At 35.5% G+C, this 19,803-nt stretch overlaps 1 protein-coding gene across 2 annotated transcripts in view; it reads left to right on the top strand.

Annotated features, from left to right (window-relative positions):
- The window catches only part of Skap2 (src kinase associated phosphoprotein 2), a 156,891-nt gene that overhangs the window by 81,261 nt on the left and 55,827 nt on the right, over nucleotides 1–19,803 (top strand). For both annotated transcript variants that reach the window (XM_090332796.1, XM_090332797.1), the window contains exons 5-7: nucleotides 4,697–4,774; nucleotides 6,058–6,141; nucleotides 19,175–19,299. In XM_090332796.1, the coding sequence (XP_090188922.1) occupies nucleotides 4,697–4,774; nucleotides 6,058–6,141; nucleotides 19,175–19,299 (287 nt within the window). The remainder of the gene's footprint in view (nucleotides 1–4,696; nucleotides 4,775–6,057; nucleotides 6,142–19,174; nucleotides 19,300–19,803) is intronic.

Below are 19,803 nucleotides of genomic sequence, written 5' to 3'. Positions count from 1 at the left end.
TAGATAGAAAACATTTTTTAAATTTTATAAGGAACATGCTTAATATAAACATGATACTGAATGTTTGTCATTAAATGACCAGCAATCTTAAAAAAATTGCATCTAATTTTATGTGAGACAGCAATTTTATATTAAAGATCAGTCCAAAAGAAAACAATCTTCAGGTGAATAATGTAGCAGTTCAGATTCTGGTCATCAACTTGAGCATACTCTTAAGAAAAGAAATAAAGCAGTTTCCAATGAATAGAGAAGGAATGCAGAACTCTACGAAAAATATGGTTCACACACACTTTGGCCTGTGACTTTTGGTTACTGTTTTATTGCATATGAAACATGATATTATAGGTTTTCCTTGACTATTTGGACTCTTATCAGTTGGATTTGTTATACTTTGGACTATTTCCATGAAAATTAATAGCATCTACAAATGAGTAAACAAGAAGGTGTTTGATATATAACAGACTGTGAACAAACAGATCATATGAACATCCCTACCTGCATATGACTAAATACTGGTAGCTGTTGCTTTCTTCTTTGGCCCCAGATAAACTTGAATGAATCTCATGAGGCTATTGGGACTTCTGTGTCATAAAGTAGTTAGTAGAGGCTAATTTAAGTAATTCTAATGGATATTCAGTTTTTACTTGGTACCTTTCAAAGTAATTCAACAGAAAGAGAGGAGATTAACAAATGGTAAAGCTGTAATTGCAGCCTTTGCTTTTGTCCAACATCATTATATAGACTTCTTTGTCAGTCTTTAAAACCCTAATTTCAAGACATAACCTCCTGGAAATGCTGTGGTTGACCATCTTTATGTCTAAAAATAATATGAGCCCTCTTTTCTTTTTTTACTCCTTTTTCGTTTTTCTGAGTATCATGAGATACTTTTCTAAGTATCCTGAGCTCACATCTATACTACTCGTGTGTTAATTGGTGGATCCATCCTAAGGAAATAATAGTGATAATTGGGAAAAGAAGTGCTCTGAAGGGGTTGTGCTAAAAAGTAACATCACTAATCAACTTTCAAGTGTTAACTACAGGTATTATTTTCTAAAGGATATTCTAAAGGATATGTAATAGCTTCCTTTGCCACTAAAGAGCTAATACAAATTGAAAATTCAATTTCCATATGAAGGAGAGAATTATTGGACTCTGAAAAATATTTAAATTATTTAATTAATTTATTTAAATATGTATATATTTTCCAAGTTGTTCTAAGCTAAGATCCTAGATAGAAATTAAAGTTCCAGAGCGACATTAAACAGTTCTAATACTAGATATTAAAAGAGGTGACCAGTTGCTCAACAAAAACTATGTCATGAATAGCATCTTTGATATCATTGAAAGCTGACTCCATTTTGCACCTTGGCTACTTATTAAAGTCCAAGAATAATATTGGTGTGGAGGTACTCCATGGAGTCCTAGAAGTGAGAGAGCCTTAGAGTTGATTCAACCTGAGTTTGTCATGGTTTAGATGAGGAAAATATTAAGCCCTAGTGAGACCAAATGACTTGTTTAAGGTCACATATTTTGCAACTGGGTCTTCATTACAGACTAATTCAATCTATGCTGTGAATCATAAAATTAGTACTAATATCAAACTAAACTTCTACTGTTAAATCTTATTTAATATTTACATTCAAGTTAAGTTTAGACTTCTTTCCCTTCTTGATGCCATGGTTTTCTCACTTTGTTTTTCTTTGTTTACTTTGCAAATATTATAGTGATATTTTTGAAACCTAAAACCTTTTAAGAATAATAATGAAAATGCCAGCAGCTCTGCACCCTTTTTGTATCTTCTGTATATTCTGTAGAACATGGAGGTAGAAATAGGGAAATGATGTCAGAGTTTGCTCCTGCATGCAAGAACTGCACTTGTGAATGACAAGCCGTTACAGCTCTGAGAATAAGGCACACTCACACACTGTACCCACCCTCCTCTTCCACCAAAGGGCTAGTAAGCATCTCTGTATCATCAGGATGAACAATGAAAACGAAATCGCACTTTTCAACTTTATGCAAACTAAAGATGCCTTGGGGTTATTTTGTATTACCAAATGGCACCTGAAAGCATGTTTCAGTTGTGGTGACCACTTCCTAAGGAAATTTAGATAATAAATTAGCCACAAAAGTGGGTAGAAGATACAGGAGAGGATATTGCCAGCACGAAATGATACTATTATTAGAAAACTGAAGCCTAATATGAAGTTATTAAGTATAAACCAATCATTAAGATACTGTTTTAAACGTGGATCTATTTTCCAAATTCAGGGGATTTAAAATAAGGTGTTTTTTTTTTTTGTTTTTTTTTTTTGGTGGGTCATGGAGCTTGAACTAGGCCTGAGCGCTGTCCTTGAGCTCTTCAGTTGAAGGCTACCACCCTACCTTTGGGCCTGGGCACTGCCCCTGAGCGCTTCAGCTCAAGGCTACCACCCTACCTTTGAGCCAAGCCCCACTTCCCGTTTTCTAGAGGTTAATTGAGATGAGTCTCAGGTCGTTTTGTGCCTGGGCTGGCTGGCTTTGAACCTTGATCCTCAGATGTCAGTCTCCTGAGTAGCTAGGATTACAAGTGTGAGCCACTGCATCAGGCAAGTTTTGTTGTTTTTTTTTTTTTTGAAGAGATAAAAGTGAGCAATATGTCTTAATTGAAGAGGTGGCCAATTTAGGGGTTCAGTATCCCAGCTGTAAGGTGAAAATGAAGAATTTAAATGGTTGTAGAAAAATTTTATCAATGTTTTATGTTTGATTTATGGGAAATGAATGATGTTGTGAGGGAGAGAAAAAGGTGGAGAAGACTAATGTTGAGGAACTTATACTTTTTTCAGTTTAAGGAAACAGTTATATCATGTAATACCTGAGAATATTTGAATGAGAAGACCAGAATTCTAACTCAGAGTAAAGGTCTCATGAGCAAAATCATATTTTTTATTTTTAATAGAAGACTCAGTTTATGTATATAGCTACTCTAAAAAGTTGTAATTTCATTCCTTTTTCCCTTCTTCTTTCACTCCCTCTTATTTGCCACTCTTCTTCCTCCTCCTCCTCTCCTCCTCCTCCTCCCCCTCCTCCTCCCCCTCCTCCTCCCCCCCCTCCTCCCCCCCTCCTCCTCTTCTTCTTTTTCTTCCTCTTCCTCTTCTTACTCTTCTTCCTTCTCTTCCTCCTCCTGCTCGGGCTCCTGCTCTTGCTCCTCCTCCTCCTCCTCCTTCTTTTTTTCCTCTCCTCAGTAACTTTGCAATGGAAAGCTATGCTAAAGATATCAGTTTCTCTTTAGAATATTTTTTCCTATGACTGAGAACATCTGTCCTATATGTTAACATATTTGTCCAATAGAAGTATGAATAGTATGAAATTTCCTATTGAGACCAAATCATACTACAGTTAACCCTCAATAGTTTAATGACTGACACAGACTCATTTAGGTAGATAAAATTTCTGCATATGACTTTTATTTTATGTATGAAAATATTATAGTAAGTTTGTACCTTTGTATGAATCAAGTTTATTCTGGAAAACAATAATGAGTACAATTTATTGAACAGCTATCCATGTGTTAATACTAGCTTTGCCTAAAATTATATATATATATAGAGAGAGAGAGAGAGAGAGAAAGAGAAATTATTGCTCTATTTTAACAATATTTAAAATAGCTTAATTTGTGCTTTCTGAATGAAATTTATCCATCAGGAAATTGGAGTGCTTTAATGTAAGTTTACTTTCATAAGGAAAAATGCATATGATTTCATAACTACAATATTGTGGTCTCTTGATATTAAAATATTAAAAATTCTGTGATGAAATGTATATTATAAACTGATATTAAAATATGTTTTCTATCATGTCATATTAATACTTTCTGTTTTGGGTACATTCTATGGAGTCTTTCATTAAAATTTTTTTACTTATTTGGATTCTAGAAAATTCTTGGGATAAATATTATATTTGTAATACATTTTATAAGAATGGTGAACACAAAATTACAGTAACCTGTCACTCATGACCATGAGTAACATGATTACACATGATTAAGAATAATTAACTTTTAGGTTTAAATTTTATTTTTTATAGCAATCCAGTGCTTATTTATGATATTTCTCTCAGTTTTACCTAACCACAGATTCTTAAATGCCCTAAGCAAAACTAAAGCAAACTCACTTGGTAAAATTTCTCTGGGAATACAACAGGGAGAATGATGATTTGATATAGACTCAGAGAAACAAATTTTAGCATATGATGTTGGAGAAAAGTGATTTTATGTTTTACTTGGTAGAAGTAGGGATAAGCATCACTATGCATTGAAATTCTTGAGTCAATCCAATAGAAATGTAAAGAAACTTATATGGTTTATTAGAAACTCCTATCTTATCTTATTAGGGGCTATTATGTTATTCATAACCATTTCTAAGTTCTGTTGTTATAGAATATAGGTTGGAAGATTTCACCCTTTTGAAATTGTTCAGTTGCAGAATATTTTTATATTAGGCACAGTAATATATTAAGGTACAGGACTGGAGAATATTGTTTTGCTCTTGAGATTTGCAGGAGGAAGAGAGAAACTAGTCTGTGGAACTATTCTGACACAAAGCTGAAAAGTCTGAATTCAAGCAGTTTTAGTAATTAAAAGTGCACTGAATTTAATGAGGTCTAGCATTTGTTCTTTCTAAAATGGATTACCCACTTTGTTCCTTACTTCCCACAGGTAACCAGTTTCCTCCAGTTGCGGCACAGGATCTTCCTTTTGTTCTAAAGGCTGGTTACCTTGAAAAACGCAGAAAAGGTAAAGAGATTCTAAGGGAAAAAATTTGTATAAACATTCATAAACCTTTTGTAGTATACATATAGAGTCATATTCTCTTTTATGTGATTGAACACTTTGGAACTGTAAGAAAATCTGGATGACATTGTAACAACTATAACAACAAAATCATTAGTTTGGAATATTTTTTTTTTTTTGCCAGTCCTGGGCTTGAGCTCAGGGCCTGAGCCTTGTCCTTGAACTTTCTCAAGGCTACAGCTCTACCACTTGAACCTCAGCACCACTTCTGGCTTTTTTCTATGTATATGGTACCAAGAAATCAAACTTGGGTCTTTGTGCATGCAAGGCAAGCACTCTACCACTAGGCCAAACCCCTGGCTCCTGGAATAATTTTTAATAACAGAACAATAACCAGTCTTCAGCCTGGTTAATATAGCTTTATAAATAGCCTGATCTACTTATAAAGATTCAGAGACAGTAGTGTCTTGCATCTTCTCTCTCTCTTTTTTTTTAATTGTATTTTATTGTCGGGGTGATGTAAAGAGGGGTTACAGTTACATTCTTCAGGTACTGGGTACATTACTTCTTGACTTTTCTCAAGGATGGGATTTCTCACCATTATCCCACCCTGCTGAGCAGTGAGCTATCCTGTACTCAGCCGGATATACCACAGGTCTGCTGTGGTTCAGATCAAACCCTGGCATCTTGTCTGCCATTGTCTATTACTCATTTCAGTGTTATTCTCCATTGGCTATGATAATTGGGAGTTGACCAGATGGCCTCCCTCTTTCAACACCAAAATTTAATGAAAATGAAGTATGGAGGTGGTATTATGATACAGGAAATAAAAGTAGAAAGTCTCTTCATTTACTATGTGCTTATTTTTCAGGTGGCCTTTTTATTTATATTCCATTTGTTTTTTTTTAACTTTGTTAGCTGAATTTTAAAGCTGAGATAATAGAAATAATCTAAGTTAGTTCTTTTCCTTCCCTTTTATAACAGATAAGAAAATAAGACCCAGATGAATCAATTATCTCAAGACTGTAATTAAACATCTTTTTAAAACTCTGTCAACGATGATGGTGGCTAGGCAGTTGATACCATAAATATGACAGCTTAACTCTGCTGTACATTACTCCTTTTTTTGTTGTTGTTGCTCTCATTTTGTTTTTCTCATGGAATGAAAATACAAATTAGTCACAGAATTGAAGCTAAAAGGCATCATTGAAATTATATTAACTCCATTTTCCTTTTATGACCAGGAAATAGATTTATGTAAACTGTTCTCTCCCTTTCTTTTACAGATCACAGCTTTCTTGGATTTGAGTGGCAGAAACGGTGGTGTGCTCTCAGTAAAACTGTGTTCTATTATTATGGAAGTGATAAAGGTAGAGTTGATATTTAGTTATAGCAACTTCTATAGCATGAGGGGCTGGCAGAGTAAAGCCAAGATGTACAGTAAGGACAACTTAGAATTAAAAAAGTTATATGCTAAGACTATTTTCTAAGATTAATTTATAATTCATTGACAAATGCTTTGAATTCCAAAGTATCTACAGAGTTCACACAATTATGTCTTAGGAAAGACACAATTAGGAAAGAGAGTTAAATCCTTCCATCCATGTGGCTTTTAATCTTATAATATTTATCATCTGTAAAATTTTGGAACAAACAAAAACCTTACAAATGTAAAGGCTTTGAAGGCAGGGAAAGAAAATATTAAATAATTTCAGATAAAACTCCATGTATATAGTAACTTTCTGGTCTCCCATTACAGATGTCAATAATAATAGCAAACGTTGATAGAGTGTTTATATTCTAGGTCTTGTCTAGCACTTTAGTTATCCACCAAAGCAAGATATTATATTACTTGGTTAACTAACAATAACTCAATGATGTTAGTACCATTAGTCCATTTATTTTTTTTGTTAGGAAAACTTAGAAGTTAAATTTGTTCAAAGTTATAAAGTTAGTAAATGACATATTTAAGCAATATATTTATTATTTAGGTTTTTAATCACTACTTTTACTATATTCACTTAGAAATAAGGTATACTTTATAATCTATTTATTAATTAAATGTTAATTATTATTTTAGACATCTCATTGTTTTATTTATCTTCTTTGAAAAATAGTAAAAAATGATGAAATTTAAAAAATACATTTTTTGTCTTGCATTTTTCTTCTCCACCCCTATGAGAGAAGACCAGAAAGTAAATATTAAAAAGTAAGGGTCATACAGAAATAGGTAGCATTCACTTTCAGAAAGTGTACTTTAAGGAGAAAAACCAGACATGCGGCCCAGTATCACTGAATATAAATTTTCCTGTAGAATTGCTACTTATGAGTTTTGTTTGGAAATTTGTGTTTTACGTGATATCACTTTCAGATTTTCCTTATTTAAAAGACTTAATCCAGACGCTCTTGTCTCACATCTATACTGATAGCTAATCAAAAGGCTGAGATCTGAGGAACTTGGTTTTGAGTAGAAATTTCTTGTGAGATTCTTATCTCCAAAAAACTGGAAATGGCACTTTGGTTCAAGGTAGAGCATTAGCCTTGAGCCCAAAGTGGCTTAGGGACAATGCCCCGCAACTGACCAAAAAAATAAATAAATAAAAAGGACTTATAAATAAAAGGTACTTACAAATGGCTAGATGCTAATCTCACTTTTTTTTTTTTGCCAGTTGTGGGGCTTGAACTCAGGGCCTCAGCACTGTCCTTGGACATTTCTCAAGGCTAGAGCTCTACCACTTGAGCCACAGCACCACTTCCAGGTTTTTTTTCTATGTATATGGTACCAAGGAATCAAACCCCGGTCTTTGTGCATGCTAGGCAAGCACTCTACCACTAGGCCAAACTCCTGGCCCCTGATCTCACTTTTTAGCTACTAGGATTTCCCAATTAAAAATTCACTGGCAAGTTTAGTTTATGTTCCATCACAGACTTTGCACGCACATCTTTCTCCTGCAAAAGGCAAGCAAGAATTTTACTACAAATTTAGACTTAGTAGCAGTTATTGCAGATTACAAACTAGTGTTATTGTCAAAGAAATGTGATGGTGTATAATATTAGTTTAGATAAAGGTCTTAACACTCTTCAAGTAAATAATCCTCTTTTTCACCAAAGTAAAGAAGGAAGACTTTTTCCCAGAGCTGTGGACCAAACTCAGGGCCTTGCACTTGCCAGGCAAAGGCTCTTCCGCTGAGCTAAATCCCCAATCTCAGATTTTTCATTTCTATATTCAGTAAGAATAAGTGAATACTATTGTCAATGTTTTGTTCCTAACAAAAACTCAAGGAACATTTATGTCTCCTTCAAAGTCCAATATTCTGTAAAGAAATTCTAGTTAGAATCTTTTGGAGTAACAATTAAATTCCTATTCTTATTTGTTGAGACTTCATGATGATACTATATTTTAGTAATTTGCATTTTAACTACTTTGCAATCCATTTAACTCCCTCAATAATACTTTAGTGTCTTAAAAATAAGCATCTTAGTTGGATACCAGTGGCTCACCCCTATAATTCTTGTTACTCAGAAGGCTGAGATCTGAGGATTGCAGTTCAGAGCCAGTCTTGGCAGCAAAGTCCAACAGACTTTTACCTCCAATAAAAAACAAAGCAAAGGCCAAAAGTGAAGTGGTGGTTCAAGTATAGAACACCAACCTTGAGCAAAAGCACTAGGGAACAGTGCCTAGGCTCTGAGTTCTAGCTCCAGTACCAGAACAAAAAAGTTAGCATTGCAACATTCCCTTTTGTTGTTGGTGTTTTGAGATCTTGTATTTCTTTAATTTCCTTAAACTCTATTCTATGAAGCCTCTGTTCCTGGTGTGCTCTCAGGTCTATTGAGGTTTTGTTTCTCCTTGGGCTTCTTCCTTTGGAATTCTGTTAGTTCATCTCCTCTTAAGGACTCTGAAAAATTGTGCCCTTAGCCTATTTTTAAATTGTTTTGGGGCAAGTTCTGTGTTTCCTTTCTCTGCATCGTTTTTCTTTGCAGAAAAATGTACCAAGGAACATTTTTATTTCTTTTGTGAAACTAGGTAACCAAGTTTACAGTCTTTTTGTTTTGTACATGTGTACCATTTACCTAAACTTGGAAAGAGCTGTTTAGATAGATGAGAACTATAATCCTCCAACTCAGTAGAATTTAGATAAATGGATTATAGAAGTACAGAAGGAGTTGATACCACTTACTGGGTTAAACTGCACTTTGTTACTATTTGACAGATACATAGCTCACGTTTTCTACCGCGGTATGTGTGCCAAAAAAACATATTGAACTATCAAGTTAGTAATGGCCTAGAAAGAGTAGGTCTATTATCTTGGGTATATAATGCACTTTACCTCTGTACCCATAAATATTGCCTGTATTTATTATTCATAGCCATTTGGGGCCCTTAAGTAACAAATATAGAGTACATATTTTATCACTTTATGAAATTGTATCCATCCTCACATCTCCTCTCTTTTCCTGTGATAATCATACATCTCATTCACCAGACTTCCTAGATCCTAGATGTTCAGATTTCCATCAAGACATTCATTCATTTACTTTCTCATTTATTCATATTTTTACATTGATTGGTACTTGATAGACAATAAACACTGTGAGCCAAAGGTTCTTAGAAGTGCTTGCAGTTTGGGTCATATAGGTATTAGAGGAAGAGAGAATGCTGTGAAATGACAGGGTAAAATAGGCAGTAACATATAATTTCAGTGCAGAATGTAAGTGCAATAAAATACATTTGGATTACAAAGGAGGCAAGTGCCTAGGGAAGTTAGGAAAGACTTCCTGGGAAGAGGTTATCTGGATTCAAAGTAGGGATAAGAGTTTGCTAGGTAAATGTTACAGTTTAAGTATCTATGTCCCTTCAAAATTTCTATTTGGAATCTTAACTTCCAAGGAAATAGTAATTTTTTTTTTGTGGGTCATGGGGCTTGAACTCTGGGCCTAGGTGTTGTCCCTGAGTTTTTCAGCTCAAGGCTACCACCCTACTCCTTGAGGCACAGCCCCACTTCCCGTTTTCTAGTTATTAATTAGAGATAAGAGTCTCATAGTCTTTAGTGCCAAGGCTGGCTTTGAACTGCGATCCTCAGATCTCAGCCTCCTGAGTAGCTAGGATTACAGGCGTTCTCATGAATAAGTTGGGAGAACTTTGGAGAAATGTCTTTGCTAAGGAGTAAGGGAGACTAGGGCCTTGTTAAGGATTTTTGTCTTGAATGTGGCATTTTTAGCAGAGGCCAAAATGGCTATATAATTGGTATTAGTTCCTGGAAAGCAATTGTGATAGTATTGTTGAGGATGGATTGGGATGAATACAGCTTGGGTCAAAAGAACCACTTATGAAGACTGAACTAGTCTATGGAAGAAAGGTTAACACGTGGGTCAAAAGAACTACTTATGATGGGTCGGGAGCGTGGTCTAGTGGTTGAGTGCTTGCCTAGCATAAACAAAGACCTGGGTTGGATTCCTTGGGACTACATACACAGAAAAGGCTGGAAGTGGTGTTGTGGCTAAAATGGCAGAGTGCTAGCCTTGAACAAGAAGTGTTCAAAAACAGTGTTCAGGCCCTGACTTCAAGCCCCAGGACTGGCAAAAAAAAAAAAAAATACGCCCCTTCCTCCCCCCAAAAAAGAACCACTTATAAAGACTGAACTAGTCTATAGAAGAAAGGTTAACATATTGGTACTAAAAAGCAGAGAATATGTTGCAGTCATTGGCCCAAAAGCCTCTCCTACACCCTTATGAGTGTTATCAGATGTGCCCAGGGGTTTGATTTTGTTTTTTGCCTTTTTCTACATTTTCCAAGATGTTCAGTTAGCTTTATGATAGAACCTATTTCTCATTCTTTTGATGAGGAGTAGGATTCGTTTTCAGGGCTTAAGAGTTTTCCTCATCTAGAAAAAATTATGTCAAGTGAAGTAAGCCAAGCTCAGAGAGACAAACGGTGCATATTTTCTGTCACATGTGAAAGCTAAATCTAAAATACAACCTACACAATAACATATACAGGGCTTCATGCATATAAACACAAACAAACTGACTAAAAGATGGTGTACTTAGGATAGGAACCCAAGGTGCAACTCCTCTGAGCAACTAATGCACTATTATCAAAATGAATGTCAACAAGCAGCAACATGTTCTGGGGGGAAAGCTCAGTGAAAACATGAAAGGATGGAAGAAGGTTGAGAAAATGCAGTCATTATATTCATTGTACATTATGTAAAAACAGAACTGTGTAACTTGAGGATTGAGATTAGGGAGGGAGGAAATGGGAAAGAATGATGGAAGGGGTGGCATTGATTAATCTTAATCACTGTATAATATGTGAAATTGTAACTTTTTTTTTACAACCATGTAACAGTGATAATGATGATGATGAAAGAGTGTCTCTCCTTATCCCTTTACCCACTCACACGCTATCCCAGTACCATCTTGTAAGTGATAGCTACAAGTAGCCTGGGGCTTACCAAATCATCTTAAATGTACATTAAATGTTATTTATGACATCATGTTGCAGTAACTTTTTCATCATAATATATTTAATATATAATAAAGGTCAGTAGAAAATTGGCCTTGCTATGCATAGTATAATGTAACAAGATTTTTAAGACTTGGCAAGGAAATAAATTTTTTCATTGAACTTGACTTCCCCACTCACATGTTCCTCCCACAACCTCACCATTTACATAAAAAATACAACACATTTGTTTGATTTGAAAATGATTCCTAGGTAAGGACATCAATATTTTATATTTGTATCATGAAGACACATGAAATGTATAGTTGAATTCTTATTTTATTTATTTATGCATGCATGCGCATGCCAGTTCTGGGGCTTGAACTTAGGGTCTGGGCACTGTCTCTGAGCTTCTTTTGTTCAAGGCTAGCATTCTGCCACTTGAGCCACTTCAGGCTTTTTCTTAGTGTGGTACTGAAGAATCAAACCCAATGTTTCATGCATACTAAGCAAGTGCTCTACCACTAAGCCACATTCCCAGCTCCTGAATTCTGATTTATAAAGATGTACATTACAGTTTTGTTTTTATTTGGCACAGGATAGCTAATAATGTTATCCTCTACAAAATAAGAATCATTAATTTGACTTTTTATCTGAAATTATTATTTTTTTGACTTTTGAATCATTGTTATATAATTTTTAACCTTAAAGTTTATCACAATAAACCATAAACAGAAATCCTCCATACTCTCTATTGTAGTTAAGAAACCATGGAATAGTACAGAGAATTTAAAATGTATATGCATGTTAGGCGGATTTCTTCCACATGGAGAAATGGTACAAACCAAGGTTCTAGTCTGATAACTACAAATGTTTTGTAATGAAACAGGATGCACAAGTTTTAAAATATAAATATAGATTGAATATATACACTAGATACATTTTAATCTAAACTGTACTGCTATACCTACTATATGAGTAGCTATAGTTATATGATTTATAGGGAGAAACATGTAAGTATTTAGATAGATACATAGCACTAGTAGCATTTTTACATATGTTCCTCGGGCATCTATGTGTCAGGTGTCATTATCGCAAAACATTATAATACATTGGCTCAGAGCGATGAGCACAGAGGGCCCATAAAACTATGATGAATGAACCTGGCCCACTGGGGCAGTGGATGAGGAAGGGTTGCTAAGCCAGGGAGGTGAGGCCAAATCACAAAGGTTTTCTTGCCACCGGAGTTTGGATCTTTTTCTGTCAAATGGATAGTTAGTGTTTCTAAGCAATGGAGCTAAGCAGATAGCATGACAGGCTCTGATTAATTAAATGTTGCAAAGATCACATTGTCAGCTGACAGGAGAAGGTTTGGAGAAGAGACTGCAGGCCGAGTGCATTATGAAATTGAGAGTGATAGAGAATGAGCAAAAGATGTATGTGGTGCCTTATCTGAGAACTGTTTAGCCACTCACATGTTGCGTAAGTAGCAGAAGCAATTTTTATTCTCTAAATATTGTAGACTATAAGAGGATAGTAACAATGCACATACATTTGATATTAAAATATTCTTTGTGTAATCATTTTCTTAACATCTATTTGTTGTGATAATCTACCGAAAATGATTACTATCTGAGTTTTAATTTAGAGGAAAACACAAGTATAGCAAAAACAGTTGAAGAAAAGTGATAATTTCCTTTCTGCAAAAAATGTTGTTTATGTATATCTAAATGAACTCCAAAGTATGGAAACAAGGTATTTTTATTAAAACATTTGTACTTTTTGATGATTCTTCCTTCCCTTCCCTTCCCTTCCCTTCCCTTCCCTTCCCTTCCCTTCCCTTCCCTTCCCTTCCCTTCCCTTCCCTTCCCTTCCTTTCTCTTCCCTTCTCCCCCCTCTCTCTGTCTCTCTGTCTCTGTGTCTCTGTCTCTCTCTGTGTCTCTCTCTCTGTGTCTCTGTCTGTTTGTCTGTCTGTCTGTCTCTCTCTCTCTCTCTCTCTCTCTCTCTCTCTCTCTCTCTCTCTCTCTCTCTCTCTCTCTCTCTCTCCTCCCCCCTTTCTCTCTCCCTCTCTATATATGTTTATGTCTTTGTCTGTCTGTCTTGGCTTGAAATCAGGGCCTGGGCACTATCCTTTGGCAAAAGGGCTTACTCTCTACCACTTGAGCCACAGTACCCACTTCCAGATTTCTCTGAGTAATTCATCGGAGATAAGAGTCTCACAGACTTTTTTGCTTGGGCTAGTTCTGAATTTCTATCCTCAAATCTCAGCCATGCTACATAGGTCACATTACAGGTGAGCCACTGGCAGCTCTACTTTCTTTTCTTTATGTATAGTGCATTCATGTCTATATCATGGTGGAAGAGGGCACAGAATTTGAGGGGAAAGGGGTGAAAAATACAGCAGTGTAACTCACTGGACATGGATGAAAGTGAACTACAATTTGTGGATGCAGATGGGAGGGAGGAACTGGGAGAGAAGGAGGGAAGAGAAGACACTGTGCAAAAGGAATTGTACTCATTACCTGACTCATGTAATTGTAATCCCTCAGTATATCATCTTTATAATAGAAATAAAGTAAATAATAATTTTAAAATGTTATTTATTCTTCCTTTACAAGTATTTCCTATTACCTTGAATTAAAAACAAATTGCTACTCAGAATTCCAAATATATAGTATCAAAGCATCACATAATACTCTATATTCATATGAATAATTATATTCTTACATCTGTTACTAATTCAAAATAAGGTAAATAGATTAAAGGAAGTAACCTTTCATTACTAAAACAATACATATGATGTAATCATTTTATAAAGAGGAGGTTTACTTTGGTTGAGTTTTGGGAGTTTCAATCAGTGGCTAGTTGGTCCAGGGCTTTGGCATGTATGGAGAGGCAGCTCATAGTGGGAGCATACAGCTGAGGAAGCTAGTAACCTTATGGTGGCAGGAGAGAAAGAGAAGTTGATAGGCTCCTATCTCCCTTCAAGGACACATGTCCAGCAGTCTTACTTCCTTCCACTATGTCCCATCTCCCAAAGGTCTCCTACTTCTAGTACTACCAGTAGTTGGAGATTAAGCCTTCATATCTGAACCTTTGGAGAACATTTCACATCCAGACTATGACAATGACTATATACAAAAAAAATCACTCTATTTGTTACGTTTATAATGTACTACTGTTCTAAAATAAGGAGAAAAAGAAAGGTTTGGAAAGCAAAGAGAAAAAGAAAGGTTTTGGACATATCTAAAATTTCCTGCCAGCAGACCACATTAGCCAAACTCACAATTTTAAAATAATACTTCTCTTTGCACTCAGAAATATTATATTATTTGTAGCTATTTGAGGTCTCTATTTGACAATCTTCTAGTGTAACTCAAAACACCAGAAATTATATTTCAGAGAGTGGCACCTATATTTCTGTAAGCTAAAAAAAAACAAAAAGAAAATCCAGAGGTTCTGGAACTGACATCCTAGAACAACTTGCTAGTCAATTTTGATAAAGTTTAGTGAGAAAGTTAATATTGAGAATCACATTTTTCTCTGACCTACTAATGAATATTATAACTTATCTAAATTGATCACTGAAGGGAAAGGCTTTCTTAGAGATAAATATCACCTATCATCAAATATTACTGAATTCGTTTCATATTGTTTTGTCGACTATATCTTTGTACCAAGTTAACATTCTTGGTGCAAGCAATAGAAACCTGCTTTGTGTAACTGTGATGAAGAAGAAATTATTGGGAGAATATTAACTCTTAGAACTAACAGACGTTAACAATTAGGCCTGGAAAGTAGATGAGAACTAAGGGAAGTGACATAATTAGAACTTCTCCCAATCCATGGATGGTCTAATTGGAACATATTGCTGGCCTTGGCCTTGCCATGGACAAACATTGCCATTGTGCACTGTCACAAATTGGTCAATGAGGTCTCTCTTGATTTTTTTGATTAATTTCTCCAATGGAAATCCCAGGTTGGTACATCTACTTGCCAGAACCGGAGTGGATCAAAATAATTGGAATATTTGATAAAAGTTTTGTTTTCCTGGCTGGGAGTTTGGCCTAGTGGTAGAGTGTTGGTGTAGCATGCATGAAGACCCGGGTTTGATTCCTCAGTACCACATGCATAGTAAAAGTCAGAAGTGGTACTGTGGCTCAAGTGGTAGAGCGCTAGCCTTCAGGAAAGCTTAAGGACAGTGCTCAGGCCCTGAGGTCAAGCCCCAGGCCTGACAAAAAAAAAAAAAAAAAGATTTGTTTTCCTAAACCTACCCCCAGCAGATTCCTACTGGGCAAGTACAAAGCATAGGCTTTTCTGCATTTTCAGTATATATTCGGGATAAGTGATTCCTGAAATATTCTTTCTAGAAAACAATAAAAATATTTGAAAAGTAAGACGTTCCAGTCAGGCTTGCTCTAGGATTGTCACTTTTTGCCTTTTGTTGGTGTGACTGCAAGTACATTGGTTAATGTAAGGTTTGTTTTCCTGTCAGTGTTGGTGATGTAATCTACTGTCACTTAGAATTATTGCAAAGTACATTCAATATTAAGTTCCTGACATCTAGAAGGAACTCAGTAAATGTGAGTTGCCTTTCTGGCTGCTTTAAATAAAAGGCAGAATATAGCAGTAAAACTAAACACCAGTGAAAAAGAAGGAACCAGCTGTCATTAGCCTCATGTATCATGTTTTGTAGGGTATCAGAGCCAACTGCTTTTTACCTTGAATGCACTGAATTAGAATTGTGTAAAATTAGGTTACTGACTAAATGGATTTCATTATCTGGTTTCTCCTGGCAGCTTTCAGTTTTGTAGACATTAAACTAGACCAGCAGGATAGAGACAAGGTTAAAGTGTGAAATAGAAACTGAGAGAAATTTAATAGAAGACCAAACACCTCAAAAATCCTGAGGGCATCCATGTGCTGTAACATAATATAAAGACTCATATTGAAAATGATACTGCTAGATTGTCTAGAAAATGTTATATTATGTTTAAAAGACATTGTGAAGTTAGGGAGGTATATATCTGAGAAAAATTTTTATCACAATGGCTAATTTTTTTAAAGTTTTGAGAATAAGCTTAAAGGGACATATAACTGAAGGGAGTAAGCTTCTGTTAGCTGAGGTTCACATAGATAAGGTGTTTTTTTAGTCTTTCACAGTTCTAGATGAATAAACTTAAATGATCTTTCCTTAATTGTCATTTTACTGTTTTTTTTAACAACATGTGTTTTTTTAACAACATATCAACAGGTGTTCTTGGAATTATCTGAACACTGTAGTGTGTAAATTATTGTATAGTAATAATTTGTATACATTCTTATGAATGAGGATGAAATTTTCTCAGTCCAAAAGAGAAGCTGATGTGTTTTGCTTGTTTGCTTTTCTGTTATCTCTCCCTGAACCATGACCTATCTATATAGTCTAGAATGCTTACCATAAATTGGATTTGTGGCTTCTGTGATTTTCCTCCCAGATTCTTAACAGAAGCTCTGATACATGGCCTCATAGCATAGCGTATTTCTGGTGTGTGTGTGTGTGTGTGTGTGTGTGTGTGTGTGTGTGTGTGTGTGTGTGTGTGTGTGTGTGTGTGTGTGTGTGTGTGTGTGTGTGTGTGTGTGTTGATCGTGGGGCTTGGACTCTGGGCCTGGACACTGTCCCTGAGCTCTTCAGCTCAAGGTTTCCACCCTACCCCTGGAGCCACAGTGCCACTTCTAAGTTTTCTAGAGGTTAATTGGAGATAAGAGTCTCACGGTCTTTAGTGTGTGGGCTGGCTTTGAACCTCGATCTTCAGATCTCAGCCTACTGAGTAGCTAGGATTACAGGCATGAGCCACCTCACCCAGCTGAAGGTTTTATTCTAAAGTGAATCAGCCAGGTCAAGTTGGGACCCTCTAGTTTTGCTGCTTCATTGTTTTTCATCCCTCGATACTCTAGCATAGGAAGGTCTCCTCGCCCTAGCTCTCCCAAACCCAGTCTTTATAGTATTTGCATTGCCCAGTGTGACTCCTTCTATGCATTTCTACCTCCACTCATGTTCTGTTGATAAGAATTTTAGATGCAAATGAGAGATAGAAAGCACAGCTTTAAATCTGGTAGACCTTGTCAGTACATCAATTGACCCCTAGTGTTGTAGGGTAGCAGCTTTCCTCCAGATGGAATACTTGAAACCCCGTGTTTCACAGGAGTTTAAGAAAATGTTTCATAGTAGTCATGGATAGCTTTACTGATTTGCTTCAAAATACTAACATTTCTGTAGTGGGAATTAAGTTCCTTTTGCATACTAGTAGATCATTGACTAATATTTGTAGTGCACTTAATTTGGGGTATATGTGTGTGTGTGTGTGTGTGTTTAGTCAGGATCTTATAACTCAGGCCTTTGTTGTACTCACAATCCTGCCTCAATATCTTCAGTTTTGGGGTTACAGATCTACTCCAGTCTCTTACTTTTTAAAATATAGGTTTTGTTTTTTAAATCTCATAGAGTTAATTGTACACTTTTTTGTTGTTTTTGTACTGGGACTGGATTTTGTATTCAAGGCCTGGGTACTATCCTTGAGCATTTCTTCAAGGCTAGCACTCTACCATTTGAACCACAGCTCCACTTCCAGATTTTTAGTGGTTAATTGAAGAGAAGAGTCTCATGGTCTTTCTTGAGCAGGCTAGCTTTGAACCACAATCCTTAGTTCTCAGCCACTGGCACCTGGCTGTCATTGTACATTTTTTAAATTACCATAAGCTTCAAAATTTTGAGTAGGCTATTTTCAGCCATCTGTTATAAAAATTGTGGCAAAATATAATTAGGTTCTTGTTAATGTTTGTGTAAAAAATTGCTAACTCATTGTTTTCTTGACATTTTGAAAAATATATGATCTCCATGAACTTTAAGTTTTAAATTAGCATGTTTTTAACAAGGAGATATGTTGATACACTGAGCTGAAAAAACATATCATTCTACACTATGGAAACATTTTTTTTCTAAGTTCAGTGAAAGATAGTCTGTCCCCCCATTATGGTTTGAACATTGTTAGTATAGGAAACAAACCAATTGCTTTCTTAAAATTAAAATGGAACTGACTGAAATAGGAAAGCTGACTAGTTTTACTCTGTTTTAGAGAATTAAATCCTTTGCTTTATTTCTAGTTTGTCTTCAGAACACTGTCTGAAAGAAAAAGCTCAAACCATTCTTTGGCTCTTTAAGATTCAAGTGTGTGCTTTTACTAGTCAGCTGACTGTGTATTGTCTAGTTAAGAAACCTTTCTTTTTTTCTTTTGGTGCTGAAGGGGAAGAATTGGTGATTGGCAAAGAAGTTAATGGTGAAGAAAGCTTAGCCAGTTTCAAGTATATGAATTTTGTCATCTTTCTAAATCCAAAATAGCTGTTTATAATGGGTTTGTCTAGGCAGTTTTTGTTGTTGTTGTTGTTGCTGTTGTTGTTGTTGTTGTTTGCCAGTCCTGGGCTTGAGCTCAGGGCCTAAGCACTGTCCTTGGACTTTCTCAAGGCTAGAGCTCTACCACTTGAGCCTCAGCACCACTTCTGGCTTTTTTCTATGTATGTGGTACCGAGGAATCAAACCTGGGTCTAGTGCGTGCTAGGCACTCTACCACTAGGCCAAACTCCTGGCCCCTGTCTAAGCAGTTCTAAATTCTAGTTCTTATGTTTTTTCCCCCTTACATACAAGGATCTTATTTCCATTCTTCCTTCCAAACAAGACTACCATCTGCAGATAGCTTCCTCTAGTTCCCTAAGATACCCTGTTTTGAGATCCAAATATTCCAAATACTTTCATATTTTAGTATTAAAAGTAAAATTGAAATATAGCTAAAGCATTGTATTACTAAAACAATTTATCTAAAATATTCTTTAAGAGTTAACATAGAAAATCTAAATAAAAGATAACTTCACATTTATATTCACTATGGTAAATGTAATTCTAACTCTGGTTTTATCTTTAACAGACAAACAACAGAAAGGTGGATTTGCAATAGATGGCTATGATGTCAGAATGAATAACACCCTTAGGAAGGATGGAAAGAAAGATTGCTGTTTTGAAATCTGTGCTCCTGATAAACGTGTCTATCAGGTTGGAGTTTTTATGTTGCCTTGAAATTAGGTTGATAAGATGCTCTGATTTCATTTATAGAGACATTAACATTTTTGTTAAAACATCTGACATATTAATAATAAGTACTAGTTTTCTACACTGAACATTCATAAAAAGAGGAAATACATTAAAAAAATTTCAGATTAGTTCAAGTGATACATTCCTGAGAAAGAACGTTTGTAATTTGTCAGTTGCTTCAGTGCAACATTTTATATGTACAGTAATAGAACTTCATGATTTTCTAAAGGAATTACATAGAAGAAAGTAAAACTATCAAAGGAAAAATGTTAGAATGTTAATGCATATAATATTGCTTAGGGATGTGGGAGAAAATGAAGATTAAGACACATATCAGCTCTGCGATTCAAGAGCTATCAGCTATGCATCAATATGGAATGTATGTTTAATAAGTTTTAAATATCTAAGATTGCAGTTGAAAGCCAGTTAATTAAATTGTGTTGGAATCTGACAAGAACATTTTTA

This window comes from Megascapheus bottae, chromosome 5 (genome assembly GCF_031878675.1).
Source record: "Megascapheus bottae isolate mThoBot1 chromosome 5, mThoBot2.hap1, whole genome shotgun sequence".
NCBI classification, from domain to species: Eukaryota; Metazoa; Chordata; class Mammalia; order Rodentia; family Geomyidae; genus Megascapheus; species Megascapheus bottae.
The sequence above is the reverse complement of the archived record's forward strand: the minus strand, read 5'-3'. Positions and strand labels throughout refer to the sequence as shown.